Source organism: Cyrtonyx montezumae, unplaced genomic scaffold (assembly GCF_038088225.1).
Source record: "Cyrtonyx montezumae isolate F1298 unplaced genomic scaffold, pur_monq_1.0 scaffold_13, whole genome shotgun sequence".
NCBI lineage: Eukaryota > Metazoa > Chordata > Aves > Galliformes > Odontophoridae > Cyrtonyx > Cyrtonyx montezumae.
Genome location: NW_027071859.1, coordinates 32,937,955 through 32,953,704, shown reverse-complemented (window position 1 = coordinate 32,953,704; position 15,750 = coordinate 32,937,955). Strand labels below are relative to the sequence as shown.

General features: G+C 36.6%; 1 protein-coding gene across 3 annotated transcripts in view; it reads left to right on the top strand.

Annotated features, from left to right (window-relative positions):
- The window catches only part of SNX14 (sorting nexin 14), a 45,829-nt gene that overhangs the window by 4,538 nt on the left and 25,541 nt on the right, over window positions 1-15,750 (top strand). For all 3 annotated transcript variants that reach the window (XM_065730970.1, XM_065730971.1, XM_065730972.1), the window contains exons 5-15: window positions 2,427-2,470; window positions 6,761-6,848; window positions 8,396-8,480; window positions 10,783-10,939; window positions 11,254-11,329; window positions 11,875-11,919; window positions 12,000-12,080; window positions 12,224-12,338; window positions 14,306-14,461; window positions 14,686-14,810; window positions 15,654-15,712. In XM_065730970.1, the coding sequence (XP_065587042.1) occupies window positions 2,427-2,470; window positions 6,761-6,848; window positions 8,396-8,480; window positions 10,783-10,939; window positions 11,254-11,329; window positions 11,875-11,919; window positions 12,000-12,080; window positions 12,224-12,338; window positions 14,306-14,461; window positions 14,686-14,810; window positions 15,654-15,712 (1,031 nt within the window). The remainder of the gene's footprint in view (window positions 1-2,426; window positions 2,471-6,760; window positions 6,849-8,395; window positions 8,481-10,782; window positions 10,940-11,253; window positions 11,330-11,874; window positions 11,920-11,999; window positions 12,081-12,223; window positions 12,339-14,305; window positions 14,462-14,685; window positions 14,811-15,653; window positions 15,713-15,750) is intronic.

Below are 15,750 nucleotides of genomic sequence, written 5' to 3'. Positions count from 1 at the left end.
GCTGATAAAGTTGTATTAATGTGTCTGATGGACAGGTTTTTAGTTTCAAAAAAGCAATCACAGATAACAAAAACTCAAGGGAAGCACATTGTAATCCCTTTGAGTCTTAGGGCTTGAAGGCTGTCCAAGTACTACACTTTCTGCTCCAAGGGGAAGATAGATAATCTGCTACTTTGCTAGGGAGGTGCACAGCAAAAATAGCCGAAGGAAAAAAAATCTGTTAAAATATGTAGATGTGTAGTGCAGATTTTTCTGTCATTCTTTCCTTTTGATAGGCGTGCCTTTTAACACAGCTCTAGAAAGACCCCTTGAAAGAGGATTTTGTTAGAAACTCTGCATGAACGAAAATGGTTTCAGTACCTGTGAGACTGAAGTTTCTAGAGTAAATTGGTGTGTTATGTTTTGGCTGTATTACAGAAGGCATCAGTGAGATTGTCTTGAGTACTCTGATCTTTTGCTTTTAAGGCCAGCGGTCAGTGTTTGCAGACTGATGCTGTATTGATTTCCTTTCTGTTGTCTGAAAATTAACTTCCAGAGAAGATTTTCAGGATTTTTTTTTTCTGTCTTGAGAAGTAATGAGTCTGTGACGTTGTCTCCCCTCATCCTTCTGATAGGGAAAGAGATGAGGGGAAAAGGGGAAGGTGTTCTGCTTATCTATCCATCATCAAAATCATGTGGATCATATTACAATTTCAAGATTTCAGAAAAGCAGTGGTCCTGGGGCTGTGTAATTAAGGCCTTAGACTCAGTTGGGAAACCTAGAACAAGACATTTTCTCTAACAAGAAAAAAACACTAATAACAGTTCACTTAGTGATAGGAAAAAAGACATTAACTGCTTCATGCAGTCCATAACATAGATACATAAAGTTATCCAGACTGGAAGGCATCCTTTCATAATGGGTGAAAGTGCAAGATTTCTCCTTCATCCTGAAAAACAAAGGGAAGGGAATCCCTAAAGTGACATTGATGGAAAAGGAGGGGTGTCTTATCAAATCTTCGTAGGCAGTATTCTTGTTAAGGAAGAGAAAGAGTGCTCATCAATCGCTTGTGTCTGAAGAACTGAGGGGAATTAAAAAGGCCATGATATGGGTATTACTGAGTGTATTTGTGTAAACGTGAATACAGCCCTAAAGATAACATGAAATTATTAAGTCTTGGATTTCTGTAGCACATCTACAGCATGAACGAGAGCAGCCTCAGATGTTCTAAGTGGAATAATACTTAAGTCTCATAAATCAGTGTTCTACTCATAAAGAAGCAGAATTCCTTCTGACAGATTCTTGGCAATACACGGTGAAGTATTCTCAGGTGAGCCAGTAGGCACATACATTTCCATTCTTCAGTGGAACTCACCCCATTGGTGAAGGGGCCCTCTAGCAACGCAAATATTCCTTCTCAGAAAGCAGCCTAGGTCCAAGGGATCCTTTCCCTTCTGTAGCTGCCCTTAACATGAGCCTAGCATGGCTGCTCCACCCCTTCTGGTCAGGTGTGGATCACAGGTGCAAACAAGGTGCCTGTGCTCCCTGGGCCAGCCACACCCCTTCACCAGGTGCTCAATCAGCATTTCAAGCCTTGACCTTACAGTTCCCCTACAATTAGTCTGTTGTACCAGCTGTTACGTTCAGGTTTACTTTCAAACAGATTTAGATTTTTTGTTGAACACAGTGACAGTGACAGGAGAAGGTAGTACGGAGTATATCTTGGGTTATAGCAATGGAGAAAAAAATCTCCAGAAAATGACATCCTCCCTTCTCCTTTTTTCTTGGCACTGTTTCCCTATCTCTTCAGAATCTCTCTTTTTACTGTTTGTGCTGCTGGCACATTAACAGTGACTTGAAACATTTCTGTAGGTGTAAGGAGAGGTGTGAGAGCTACACTTTGCAGTATGTCTGTATGTGGTGGTAGCAGTCAGCGGATAGAACAGAGACTGCCACCTTCCCTGCTCCCTTCCTGCTGTGATGCTGAACACCAAGCAGAGCCAGCACGTCCGTGTGGGTGCAACAGCTCTATTTCTTTTTCAGGAACCCAGGTTTTTCAGCATGGAAAAGGCAACCATAGGCTTGGCCTGTGAGGAACAGGTTTGGTGTAAAGAGGGGAAAAGTTTCTCTGGTTGAGTTCCATGTAGGTAGGATATAAAGAGGCTAGGAACAAGAAAGAGAAAGCTGTGAGAACACTTATAGGATATGAACTTTGAGAAGTACTCTGGCTAGGACTTCAAGGGGTGGCTGAACAACAAGGCAGGTTTTGCAGAATGTATTGATTGTTATGCAAAATTATTGATCTTACCATCGGTCTGCAAGATATATAACTGTATGTTAAAATGTTATAATACAGGAGACTGCTCCGTGGTGTTTGTGTTTTTGACTCCTCTAACAGTGACTTGTAGTGCACTTGTTTATTTTACAATGACTTTGTTCTTCACAGGTGTTTGAATTGGTCCTGGAAAACTTCATTTATCCATGGTACAGGTATGATCTTTATCTAAAAGTTACTGCTTTCAAGTAACATAGAGAAAGTAGTCATTACTCAGAAGGCAGTGAGGCACTGGTGCAGAGTTGCCCTGAGAGCTGTGGGTGCCCCATCCCTGGAGGTGCTCATGGCCAGGTTGGATGGGGCCCTGGGCAGCCTGAGCTGGTGGGGGGCAGCCCTGCCTGCTACAGGAGGTTGGGGCAGAGTGAGCTTTAAGGTCCCTTCCAACCCGAGCCATTCTGTGGTTCTGTGATAAACAAACAGTTTAATGACATTTGCTTTTCATATATATATATATAAGACACACCTATAAGTGCTACATATGCATCGTTCTGTTGTCTCTTACGCAGGATAGAACAGGTCTGTTAATAATTTAGATATGGTCGAGATTATTCTGAAATTTGTATTTCATCCTAAAAGCACATTTTTAGATTATTTTTAAATGTTAGTTTTTGAAAAGCAGTCATTTGGAAATTTGTATGACTTAGTTTTTAAGTTTTCAATAAAGTGAACTAAAGTTATTTCCAGACTAAAGGCATTCTTATCTTTCACATCTCTTAAAGATATAATCTTAAAACACAGCTTTTTTTGAAAGAAAGAATTCCTGTTTTAATTAATACAGAAAAGATTTTCTAAATACACATTGTAGCCCTTTTGTTGCAGACTATTTGCTGAGATTTAAGGCTATGATTGCCCCTGTTGAGCTGAACATAGTAGTGTTGTGTAAATAACCTTAAAATTAGTATATAAGGATAAGTTTATAGCTGAAATTATATAAATTGGTGTCTCAGAGTACTTTGTAGGAGGATACTAAAAATGATTAAAATTCTAACTGGTTGTGCTGCTATTAATGTGTTAAAACAACATCGTTTTTCATTAGATTGAGAGGCCCGCTTCTGTGATAAAGACCATTCATATATTTTGTTCTCCACTGTTCTTTGTCTGTCTGGGATCTAGAATTTCTGGGCAGTCTTTTTTTGCCTGATCGGTTTTTAATTGTGTCATTACTGTCTTTGCTGTGTGATGAATACATTTAAGTATGAAACTCAGCTGCGTGTGCAAACAGCAGAGGGAGCTTGAGCACCGTGTATGCACTGTGTTCAAGTTGGAAGACTCAAGGTTTTCAACTTTCTAGTACAGAAAAGTAGGGGGTGCTCTGAGTTTGATCAGATAATAAATATAAGGAGACCACGTTCTGAGTTTCTTAATTAGAAATTAGATTTTTTTTTGTGTGATTTGTGGAAAGTCACTTCCACATTTCACTATGTTTTGGCTTGCAAAGAAATTTACATTCACATATTACAGGTGTGCATCTCCAGTATCCCCCTGGAATGCATCATACAGTTGGCATAGCATAGCTGGAATATGTGTGCCTTGAAGTGCAGTGCAAAATACACTTGGTAAAGAGCCACCCAGCCTAGACCATATTGCATCTTGCTTCCTCGTGAGCTCTTTGATTTTACATGGCTGCACCTCCAAATTTTGAACTGGCTCCATAAATTCTCACCATACTGATCAGACCTAGTGAGCTTCGCATGAACTGTGTAGTGCGAGTTCAGAGAGCTCTGCTCCAATGGTATCAGTAATTCTTCAGGGTAAGATCTTGGTTCTGAAAGGTACAGGTTTCAGCCCAGGAGTAGCAGTGCCAGCTCTGGTCTCATTCTGTGTAGGCATTCAGGTGGTTCTGTTTTCCTGTGGTGTACAGCAGTTGTCACACAGGTTCAAATTCAGAAGCAAACATCCCTGAACTGGATTTAATTTCAAGGAATGAATGTTAGTCCTTAAAATCCCATGAACACTACTCAATAGCTGTAGCTATTGCTTGTTTGATATTTCTCAAAGTATACATGTTGATGGTATCCCAATATATCCCAATACTTTATCTGTAGAGTACAATTATAAGTAATCCAAGTTTACAGAACTACAGAACACCAGTCGGAATCTGTTGCTTATGTAGTCTTATACTACATTAAGTCTTGCTTTTAACAGTTTATGCTAAATTTTAAATCACAGAATCACGGGATTAGGAGAGTTTAAAATTGAAATGTGTCACTCTCTGTTACTGCAATTCTGGCTGTCCAGATTCTAACCTACCTTACTGCATTTTTGTAATACGTTGTGAAATCTTTTGTTCCTTGACAGTAATTAAAATAAGATTTTTCACATTTGCAAATGCAGAATTTTTGTTAAATTACCAAATATAGCCTGACAGCTTGCAATGTTCTGTAACGCTTTTTAAAAGAGTCGGTCGAATTTCGTAAGGATAATTGACAAGCAGGAAAAAAATCACTTAATTGTTTGCATATGTTTTGTTTATCATAGGACCCCTAATAAGACTTTCCGTGCACCAGCAGTTGGGTGTATCTCTTCAGGGATATTTGTAACTGTTTGTAATTAGCACTGAGTCTTTTTCTAATAGCAGATCTCCCCGTTATACGAACAGTTGTTTTTTTAAAGCTTTTATTTGAATTCTGAGGAAAGGCGGCCAACTTCTGAAATGCTTTTAAAATGTTATTTGGACCTTCCCGTGTCTCACTGGAGATTTGGGGTTTTACAGTTGCTTGACCTTTTAACCAGTCTTCTGTCCACTGTTGATTAAAGGAGTGTCTTTGCAAACCTGTGGCATTTCATGGAAGTACGTGGCATAAAGACATGTCCAAGTAGAATTAGCCAAAATACTGGCTATCCGAGTGCTGATAAACATTTTCTTGATCCAAATTACCTCATGTATCTTATTATCTGACAAATATTAGTAATACAGTCATACAATTTGTTTGCTGATCCTTTGGCTTCCTTACACAGTGTAGCTATTTGCGAGCCATATTGCTTCCAAAGTGAGCTGGGGATTTTTTAACAAACCAAGCTTTCCCCTGCAGAACTTTTATCAGCACGTGATTAGCAATTGGAGGATCATTGTGTTCCTCATACCAGGCCAGTTTCTTTGACGTGTTTTTTCCTGCTATTAGTTATGTCCTTTGTCTGCCAGGTTGCCGGAATCTGTAGCTAGGAGGTCACCTTCAACATGCATTTGAATGCTAAGTAGCCCATGCTAACGTTGCTTGATCTGATGCTTAATAACATAAAATGATGTTATGAGCATAACTATTCGCTTTGCAAACATAGCTGTTGCTGCTTGCACTAATTTATTTATTTATTTTTTACACAAATGATGTTTGCAGTTAATACATTGGCAGAAACATTTGGGGGTTTGCAGATGCCTTCTGCAAGCTGAACTGTGTGATGTCTTTTACATACGGTCGTTAGCTGAAGCAGTACGTGGCTTTCTTTGTTGTGTTACTGCTCACCTGTTATAGTGCAATTTTATCAATACCTTAACTCACACTCTAATTCCATACGTACATATGATTTTGGTAGGCTTTTATTCATTCCATTGCATTTTGTGGAGTGCCATTATGAAGGTCTCTTCTTCCACTCAAGTTAGTTGCAGTTTCTGCACCTAAGACTTAGTATTTCCCGTTTCCATCCAGTTTCCAAAAGACATAGGATTAAGTATTTTTTTCCATAAACAACTTCAAGAATTTTTAACATGATTTTTCACTGAACATAGTGTACTGCAGCAGATGGAAACTGGTAAGCCAGATTAAAGGTTTAGATGATGTTTTGACACAGTGACTTGGGAATGCATGTTAACTTCTTTATTCTTTGTTTTCCAAGTAGAAACATATTAAATAACTTAAGTTGTTTCGTGTGGCTGAAGGTTGAAGTTCTTGTTTTGATTTCTTTATAGTTTCTTAATAGTTTCTTTATTTGAAATCTTGTAGTATATAAAGTTGAGGAGTATGCAGGAATTGGAAAATCCAGTTCTGTCTAGCTTAATTGGGATAGGTGATGGCAGTGCTCTTACTCCAGGGAATTTACAAAGACTGCATGCCACAGAAATAGGAAACAATCAATGTTTTCACATATGTAGAAGCTAAGTTAGGTTTTACTTTGTCAAAATCACGCAAATCACAGTATGGTTTGTGTTGGAAGGGGCTTTTAGGATCATCCTGTTCCAGCCCCTCTGCTGTAGGCAGGTAGTATATTAGAGCAGGAATTGTTGTGTGCACAGACGTGCTGGTAGTGCTGTATATTTTGCTCAAACAGAAGACTGCTCCCACTCTGTGGCTTTGGATTCAGTTAATGTCTGTTGATGTGCTGCTGTTGGATGTTATTATTCCAGTTAGTAGTATTTTTAGTATTGTAGCATTTTGTCACATGTTGGATAAATATAAATGTTGGTGGTTTTTTTCTCTTTTCTTACACAACTTGTTTTTATGACGCTGCAGGAATATTACTGATGATGAATCCCCTGTGGATGAACTGAGAGGCACGCTGCGTTTCTTTGCGTCTGTCTTAGTTCGGAGAATCCACAAGGTAAGGCCACTGAAAGGTATTAACACACTTTCTCCCTCTGCAGCTAGTTCTTTAATTTTTCAAATGATGATTCCAAAGTCAATCTTATGAGTCATACATCAATTTTCATCTAGTCTTTTTTGTGTGCTGTTTCCTTGTTTTGGTGGTTATGCCATTTCTAACTATTAAACATCTTGCAATATCCTTGCAATTAGATGTCCTCTTGATGCTGGTGGAAGGCATTATTAAAACCTTGAGGTGATCTTTTAGCTGTCCTTTGGTGACTCAATCTAAGTAGAAAAATTTTTTAGAATTATTGAGAAAACTATCAGAAAATGGTCATGTGGCTTCTCATTCCTTGATTCTTTAAATACAGGGAAGATTCTTACATTATCAAAGAGGAACAGAGTCTTAAGTGAACAGCTTACTGTAAGAATTAAAATAATACCATTCTTATACTGATGTATTTGTTAAGAAACAGTCTGCAGAGTATGTTTTAAACATCAAAGTAATTTTTTGCTGTGTTTAATGATGAACACACATACGCAGTGTTCTTGTAAAGTCCTTCAAGCCTGTTTTACGTATATGGCTCCAAAATTTTTGACGGTTCTAAGCAGAAAGAGGTTCTAACAGTTTCCAAGTTTATTCAGTGCAGGCCCCTCTGTTGGAGCAGTTATTAGTAGAGTATTTTCCCCCTCCTTAGTATTTTCAGCACTACAGCAGTATTTTCTGCACTACTAGTTGTATGTGCACTCTGTGACGACTGATGAACAGTCTGATTCTTTCCTTATTACTTATCAAATCCAGATGACTTTCTTGTTTACTGGAATGTTGCTTTTAAAGCGAATCTGCAGGAAAATTAGGAAATGATCTGTGTAGTACAGACGTTATGTAGAGATTTGAAAGTGAAATAAATCTTTCAAAGTGAGACTCTAGAGTGAGGTCTTAACGTTTGGAGTTCTAACATATGCATGTATTACTTGGATTGCTTGTAGATCCCTTAGTGGTTCAGAAAAACAGTTGCCTCCTCTGTTGATCTTGTAATAACGTTATGAGTTGTTATATCAACTGTAGTGTCTTTTACTATCAAGTTAGAATTTGAGTATTAATTCATTGTATCTGTCTTTGTCAGTAATAAAGTAGTAATATTCTGTGAGTGATTAGACAGCGTATACAACAAAACAAAAACTCAAGCATGTGCAAGTACTAAGAACTGTCAGGGGAACTACTTGCTTTTGGTGGTGGTCTTCATGGGGAAATAGTCTTCATCTACAGTGATCTGGAAATCAAGTTGTATTACTGTAATTATTGCAATGGAAGAATCATGTTGTTAAAATGTTGAAAATAAATGTTAGCAGTACTGTTTATAGCATTTAGTTCTACATGATGTATATGCTTTATACACAAGAATGAGCTCAGTGTCTGTTTATCTGGAGAGAATTCATTGATGGTTTCTAAATGATTCTTTTTATGGTTGCAGTGGGGACAAATTAATGTTTGATAGTCTTTAAGACATTTGGGGGAAGAAACTGGAATAATTCTGTTTTTATTTTGAAACTGTTATTTAGGTGGATATTCCAACTATAATAACAAAGAAAATGCTGAAGGCAGCGATGAAACATATAGAAGTGATAGCCAAAGCCAGGCAGAAAGGTACTGTAAAGATTTAATGTGTTGTCTGTTTCAAATGGCGAGATGCATGTTTGTTAATGTGTTTGCTAAATCTTTTTATCATTGCTGCTGTTTAAAAGCAACCAACCAACGTCCACCCAAGAAGTTTCTTCCACATTTTTATTCTGGAGGTAGAGGTTGCAAAGACAAATAAGGAAAATGATGTGATACAAAAAAGTCTCTCAGCTTTGATTTCTGACGTTCCTGTATCCCCATAATTTTGAAGTACTAAACTTCTTTATCGGTGTGGTGAACAAGGATGTGTTTGTGTCTGTTCAGAGCAGCCAAGATCATTTTAGCACTTCTTGAAGGTTTTCTTCTCTGTTCTATCTAAGCAATTACAGATGAGGAGTTGCTCATCTGTGTTCTGTAGTATAACTGTAACTTTAATAGCTTGAATCTGTTCACACCTAACACTGATTTTGTATCTGCATGTTAATGTGATAAAGTTGTTCATTATGTTGAAAAGATGTAATTATGCTCACAGTCGACGTGTAAATTTTTGATAAGTAGCATCTTTTATTCATATCCAAATAAAAATATTTTCACAAGCCTGGTGTACAAATTACAAAAACTCTGTTGAAGAAATATTTGAAAAAATATCATGCTTAATGTTATCTTTACTTTTTTTCACTGGCTGTGTTCCACAGCACTGTATCTACTAAATGTGGTTTCATTCAACTTTTAAGCATAGATGTTTACTTTCACTGCAGTCATGAACTTTCCTTCCTTCCCTCAGAACATCTGCTTGATATCCATAAATATATACTGTTATTTGAACTTTGGAAATTCTTATTGATCATGTGAGTAGTGGGTACGAATGAGAGCGTGATCAAATTAGATGTTTTTTATTGCACAGGAAAAAAATTGAGATACTGGATTATCTTGTAGTGCTGTTTATGTCAAATTTTGTATTTCGTTTGATTTCTACAAAGAAGCTGGAATCACTTTTCTCCATTGACAAAGGCCTAGATTTTGAGTGTACAGCACTGAAAACGAAACCATTTTCTCCAGTGGTTAAACACAAGAAAGCTTCTGAGGGCAGATACATGAAATGGCACCTGAAAATGACTTCTAACAGCATTTCCTAGTAAATGTTGCTGAACCAGTCACTTATTATGCGTTGTTCAGAGGTAGCTTTCAGGCCTTGCTTTAGGGACTGGTTGAGCTTAGCCTTTTCTGTTTGCTTTATATATCTTCCTTAAAAAGATTGCTCTAGGGAGTATTTCCTTTCTTCCTACTCTTCCTGCCTTTACCTCTCCTTAGAGGTTTGTGCAGACACCTCTGCTATTCATTGCCTGTCACTGCCAGACGTGCTCCTCCTCTCTGCCTTTAGTGATGCCAACTAGCTGGACTCATCAGGCAGTACATGTTCCCACATCCTCCATATCATCTGTTACAATAGAATAGTTGGAAGAAACCTACTGTGATTGCCAAGACCAACTTGCAGTTCTTAGTTGTGCAAGATAAGCTAGCAGGCTTCTGTACTAAATTCAGTGTGCTGAGAACAAGCTTTTTTACTTTGCAGATAACAGGAATGTATTGAGTGTCTACTCCAGTATGTTTCTTGTCACAAACGTGTGGTGGATTGTTCACCCAACTAGGTGCAAGTTATTGCAGCTCAGTTCTTGTCTCTTGAAGTTAACTTGGAGGAATATATCATTGTTGCTGCTAATTAGCATGTATAATTTTTAACCTGATAAAGCAGGTATTCTTTCAACTCCAAGCACCTTTTTATGAGGAGGTGTCCTTGCAGATCCCATGCTTGTTCTGGTTTGACTCATGCTCTTTTTATATGGGCTAACGTATGTTCCTTCACGTTTGTTTCTAAATGATCTAATGAGCAAAATGCATGCAAAAGGATTGAATAAATGTTTAAGTTTACATTAATCTTGAGTTGTATAGTATGCAAGGCAGTAGATAGAAGCCCGGTCACATGGAGATCAGGAAAAAGCAAAGTAAGGTATTTTTTAGACAGTGCATTTTTTCAGAAGAATCAAAATGTTGAGATCTTCTGTAGTGATGAATTAAAAAATAATTGAGGAAAGAAATCATGCAAACTGCAATTATTTAGTGAGGAAATTCATATTTTCATGGGAATTTTATTTTAACATAGCCAGACTCCAAAGTCTAAGACAAGGTTCTTTTTAAAGTTACAACATCATATTCCCTTGGCAGTTGTGCATGTACTGAAAGTATTAATTTTTAGCTCAAATGAAAAGCAGTCGCCTCTTATTTCACAATAACAAAAAGTAACAGCTTGTGACTTATTTCCCACTTGCAGTTAAAAATGCAGAATTTCTACAGCAAGCTGCCTTAGAAGAGTACGGGCCAGAACTGCATGTTGCTTTGAGGAGCCGAAGAGATGAGCTTCACTATTTAAGGAAACTGACTGAACTTCTTTTTCCATATATTTTGCCCCCCAAATCAACAGAATGCAGGTATAAAAAGTATTTGTTTTCTTTAGAATATACGTATACAATACAGTACTGTAATTTTATGGACAACAGAATGAATTCCAAAGTCACCCTCCTTCTCTCCTTATCCCTTTGCTTGCACATTCAAGGCCAGGACTAGCCTTTGCTTGTGAATTTGCTTGTGATTATTTGATCAGTCTTGGAAGTATTACAACGCACTTAAAATGTATTTTTAAATACTAAAATATTTCCCAGTACAATATAATCTTATTAGTGACTTTAATTCCCTTAAAAATTGTCATTTAGTGTAAGTACTGATTTTTATTTATTTTTTTCAGATCCCTGGCACTTCTTATAAGAGAGATTCTGCCTGGTTCTGTTTTCCTTCCCTCTATGGATTTCTTAGCTGATCCTGTAAGACTTCAAAACACATAAATTTTCATTTATTTAATATTACTGTTTTCCTCTTAGCCTTTTCCTCTTGTCTTGTCACTACGTGCCCTTATAAAAAGTCCCTCCTCAGCTTTCCTGTAGGCCCCCCTTCGGGCACTGGAAGGCTGTAGTAAGGTCCCCCTGGAGCCTTCTCTTTTGCAGACTGAGGAGCTCCAGCTCTCAGCCTGTCCTCGTAGAGGAGGTGCTCCAGCCCTCTGATGATCCCCTCTGATGATCTTCTGCAGTATTTACAAATGTATCAGCAAACTGTAAGCAGAAGGTACTGTAGCATTGGAAGTATTAGTTAGATCTGTGCTATCAGCAAAAATACCTCGTTAGATCTTTCCACCACTAAGTAAAGAATGTTTCTGTGCAAGTCTTGCAGGAAATACTACATATTTGTAGACAGACTTGTAAATACTACATATGTATTCAGAGTATTAATATGGCTGTAATACAGTAGTGAACAGATTTCCATCGTTTGTTGAGTTTCTTTAATACTGAATTTGTATGGTGTTTTCTTGCAGGACACTGTCAACCATTTGCTGCTCATCTTCATTGATGATAGTCCAGTGAGTACTTAGAAAGCTAAAACCAGAATAATTTATTCTCCTTTTAAAGAAGCTCTCTTACCATTTTTTTTTCCCCACAGCCTGAGAAAGCAACTGAACCTACTTCTTCATTGGTTCCATTCCTTCAGAAATTTGCAGAGCCAAGAAATAAAAAGCCATCTGTAAGCAAAGGCAACATTTATTTGCTTTCCTGTTTTGACCAGTTGTTTTACTTCACCTACTTGCTTTTGTTCTACGGCTCTTTGCTTTGTATATGTCCTCACTGAAAGTTTGAAAATGGACTGGTTTTTAATTTCCTATGAAGGTCCTGAAACTGGAGTTAAAGGAGATCCGGAATCAGCAGGACCTTTTATTTCGATTCATGAACTTCTTGAAACAGGAAGGGGCTGTCCATGTGCTTCAGTTCTGCCTGACTGTAGGTAAGGTTATATATATGTTCTGAGGTGTATTTGATGATCTTACAGGGTTTAACCATTTGTATGTTTAAGTGAATATTCCATCACAGAGCAAGGCAGCATTGTTGAGGAAGAGATTACGTTTCAGGATCTGTATTCATTTACTTGATGTGCTGTTTCTTGAATGCTAATCTTGGTAATGTTGATGTCAGTGTGTACTTCAGGTCTTAACTGTGTTTCTGTTTATAGATAACAGTTGCACATTTACAAATAAAATAAAGAATAAATAAATAACTAAAGGAAGAAGAAACTTCTAGCCACAGATACACTGTGCAGGTGCATCTTTTAAATATGTATACTGAGGTATTTTTAAAATGAGCTCTGCATCATGAAAAGGTTCTTATGTTTAGACCTAATGCTTCTGTGAAGAGCAGAAACACAGCAGGAACAGTAAAGCTGCTGAAACCTCCTCCTAATCAGTAATCTTGGTTACGATGTATGCATTTGGTTTACTGTTACTCAAGTGATGTATGAGAAGTGTCTCACTTTCCCATGACAAGGTTTTCTGTCAAGTTTCTGTAATTTAGAGTGGTTAATGTTTTCTTTTTGTTGTTTGTTTGTTGTCCATTAGTGGTTAATTACTGGCTTATCAAATTAATGCTTTTTTTCTTGATTTTTTTACTTTTTTTTTGTAATCAGATGTTTCTGTGTTGCATAGGAAATAATGGTTCTGTCTTTGTATCCCAAGCCCTTATGTAAAGCAGCAAGTTGTTCTTTTTTTAGTTAGACTTTACATGTGAAGTATTTCAGAGATAAATTATTACTGTATAAAGGTAATATAAGGAATCTCTATGCCTGCACTTTCTTTGGGCTTAGTATCCTTCAGATGTGTTGACTTTTCTTCAGGAAAAACTCTTCTCCTTACCAAAAAAGAGCAAAGTGATTGCCAGTTTAATGCTGGTGCTGTGTGTAGAACAGTGTCTCAGCCAGTACAGTTTTATGGAGATACATCTGGCATGAAGATTTCTCATACTCTGGCTATTGCAGATGATCAATTATTTTTAGTAAACTGTGATTTTTTTTTTGTTTATTTCTAACCTTCTCTTGTGTTTTTAAAGACGATGAGGCTGTATATTAGCTTATAAAACAAAGGTTTAGATGTAGGTCTCTCAGGTTATGCTGTCTAAATATGTGGCTTTGGTGGTTAAGGTGTTTTTTTTTTTTTGTGGTTAAGGTGGTTTTTCCCTTGGTAGAAATGTTTCAGCATCTTGGACAAAATCAGCTCAAAGAAATGGATAAGGCTTTTGGAAGACTTTCTCTGAAGAAGGTTACTTCTGTCAATTAACTGAAAAATGCTACTGCGCCTTTCTTTCTTTCTGGCTAGTTTTCATAGCATTAATACGATGACTAATAAGTCAAGCTGGAGTTGCACAATAATTGTGATGAATATATGTATATATTTTGTGTGGAATTATTGCATTGAATATATATATAATATATATAGCCAGAGGAAGTTCATTTTCAAGTTATCTTGATATCAAAGATATTATTGAAAATATTAAGGTAATGTGGAACTTAGGAATGAAATAGCAACAGAAAAGGTGGATGACTAGCTTAAAGGGCTGTTCAGACCCTTCATGAATTCATGGATTTTTCCTCTGTGATGAGGAATAATTATTTTTAATGCAATTTATTTTTAGGAATAATTGTGTAAACTTAAGAATTTATTTTTAAATTATATCTAGTATTAAGTCGTATCATATTTATTATATTATATATATTATATATATTATATATATTATTATTATTATTATATTTACATGTATAAATTTGAATTTGAGTAAGAGTGCAGCTACCTTGACATTTTGCGATGTCTTCTGTTTTAAACTTCTATGAATAACTGTATCTGGTGGAAAATGGGTTGATTCTGTATGTTGCTCCTTGTTTGCCAGATTGATCAACAAATACATTTTTTTCCCCTCAATTCTCAGAGGAATTCAATGATCGGATTTTGCGACCAGAACTATCAGATACTGAGAAGATGGCTCTTCATGAGGAAGTCCAGAAAATTTACAAAACCTATTGTCTGGATGAAAGTATTGACAAAATTAGATTTGACCCCTTTATTGTGGAGGAGATTCAAAGAAGTAAGTTTGAATTTGAATGCAATTTAACACTGAAAATTAGACAGGATTTGACGGGACTAATTTATCTAAACATGATCTCAGCCTTCTGTTGTAACTGTTAAGACATGTTAACCCCTTACTGTGCTGTTCTTACACCATACTTTGTCATTTTCTTTCTGTTTTTTTATCTGTTGGACTTGTATTAGCTTGTAAAACTGATTTTTTTTTAAATAAACTTTCTGCAGTTGCTGAAGGTCCATATGAGGATGTTGTGAAACTTCAAACTATGAGGTGTCTTTTTGAAGCTTATGAGCACGTACTTTCTCTCCTTGAGAATGTTTTTACTCCTATGTTCTGTCATAGTGATGAGGTAAGTCTGAAAGGTTTCAAGAGTAGTCCTAAAGCAGTATTGTTTTTTTTGTTTGTTTGTTTTTTAGGATACACTGCAGATATGTGTACTTGAGAAATACATCTTTGTTTTTCACTTCATTCTCAGCTCTTACATCTAACTAATCTCATAAAACTAAATTCATTCTAGTTTAACACAACATCAACAATAAAAAATAAGAAGCATATTTTTGATGTTATAATTTCTTGTATAACACTGCTACTACAAAATCCCATTCCCTTCTCTACTCCTTTAATAATTGCAGGTTTGGTTCAACTGGTAACTTCTAATTAGGCATAAAGCTCTATTTAGAATATCTTAATTTACTTGATAAAATTCAGTGGTACTTAAAGTTCTAAAGATTTCATTTAGGTACCTTCAATGTTACTCATTCCAGCACCTGAAAATCAAGAGTATGTTGTCCAGAAGATCATTCAAAGCAATTTGCTTGGCATTTAAAGTGTGTCTCTTAAAAATGGTACTGATGGTTGCTTTCCTATAAATAGCTATAATGCTTCAAGTGCTTGATTTTGAACAAGGAGGAAACATGGATTATACTGATTAATTGTAGTCTTCAGTTTTAGCTTTTTTTTTTTTGCTGTTTTATTTTAGTTGCACAGTCTTGTGATTAAAACAGCAGTGCTGGGAGCATGTATGGAGAATTTGGTCAATCCTTTTCTAGAAGAATGTTGTTGCTGCTAGATTATGGTCAGCTTTCCTGCTGCTTCTGGTCTTTCTTACCAAATTCTACAATGTTGCTGCTTAGTAGCCCTTACCTCCTAGCTAGTCCAGTGGTTTACTCAGTATTTTATTTCTCTGTTGTAGTACTTCAGACACCTTTTAAGAGGAGCAGAGTCACCAACACGCAATTCAAAGTTTAACAGGTATATTTAGTAGTACGTTTAATTTTTTCTTTGTTTTT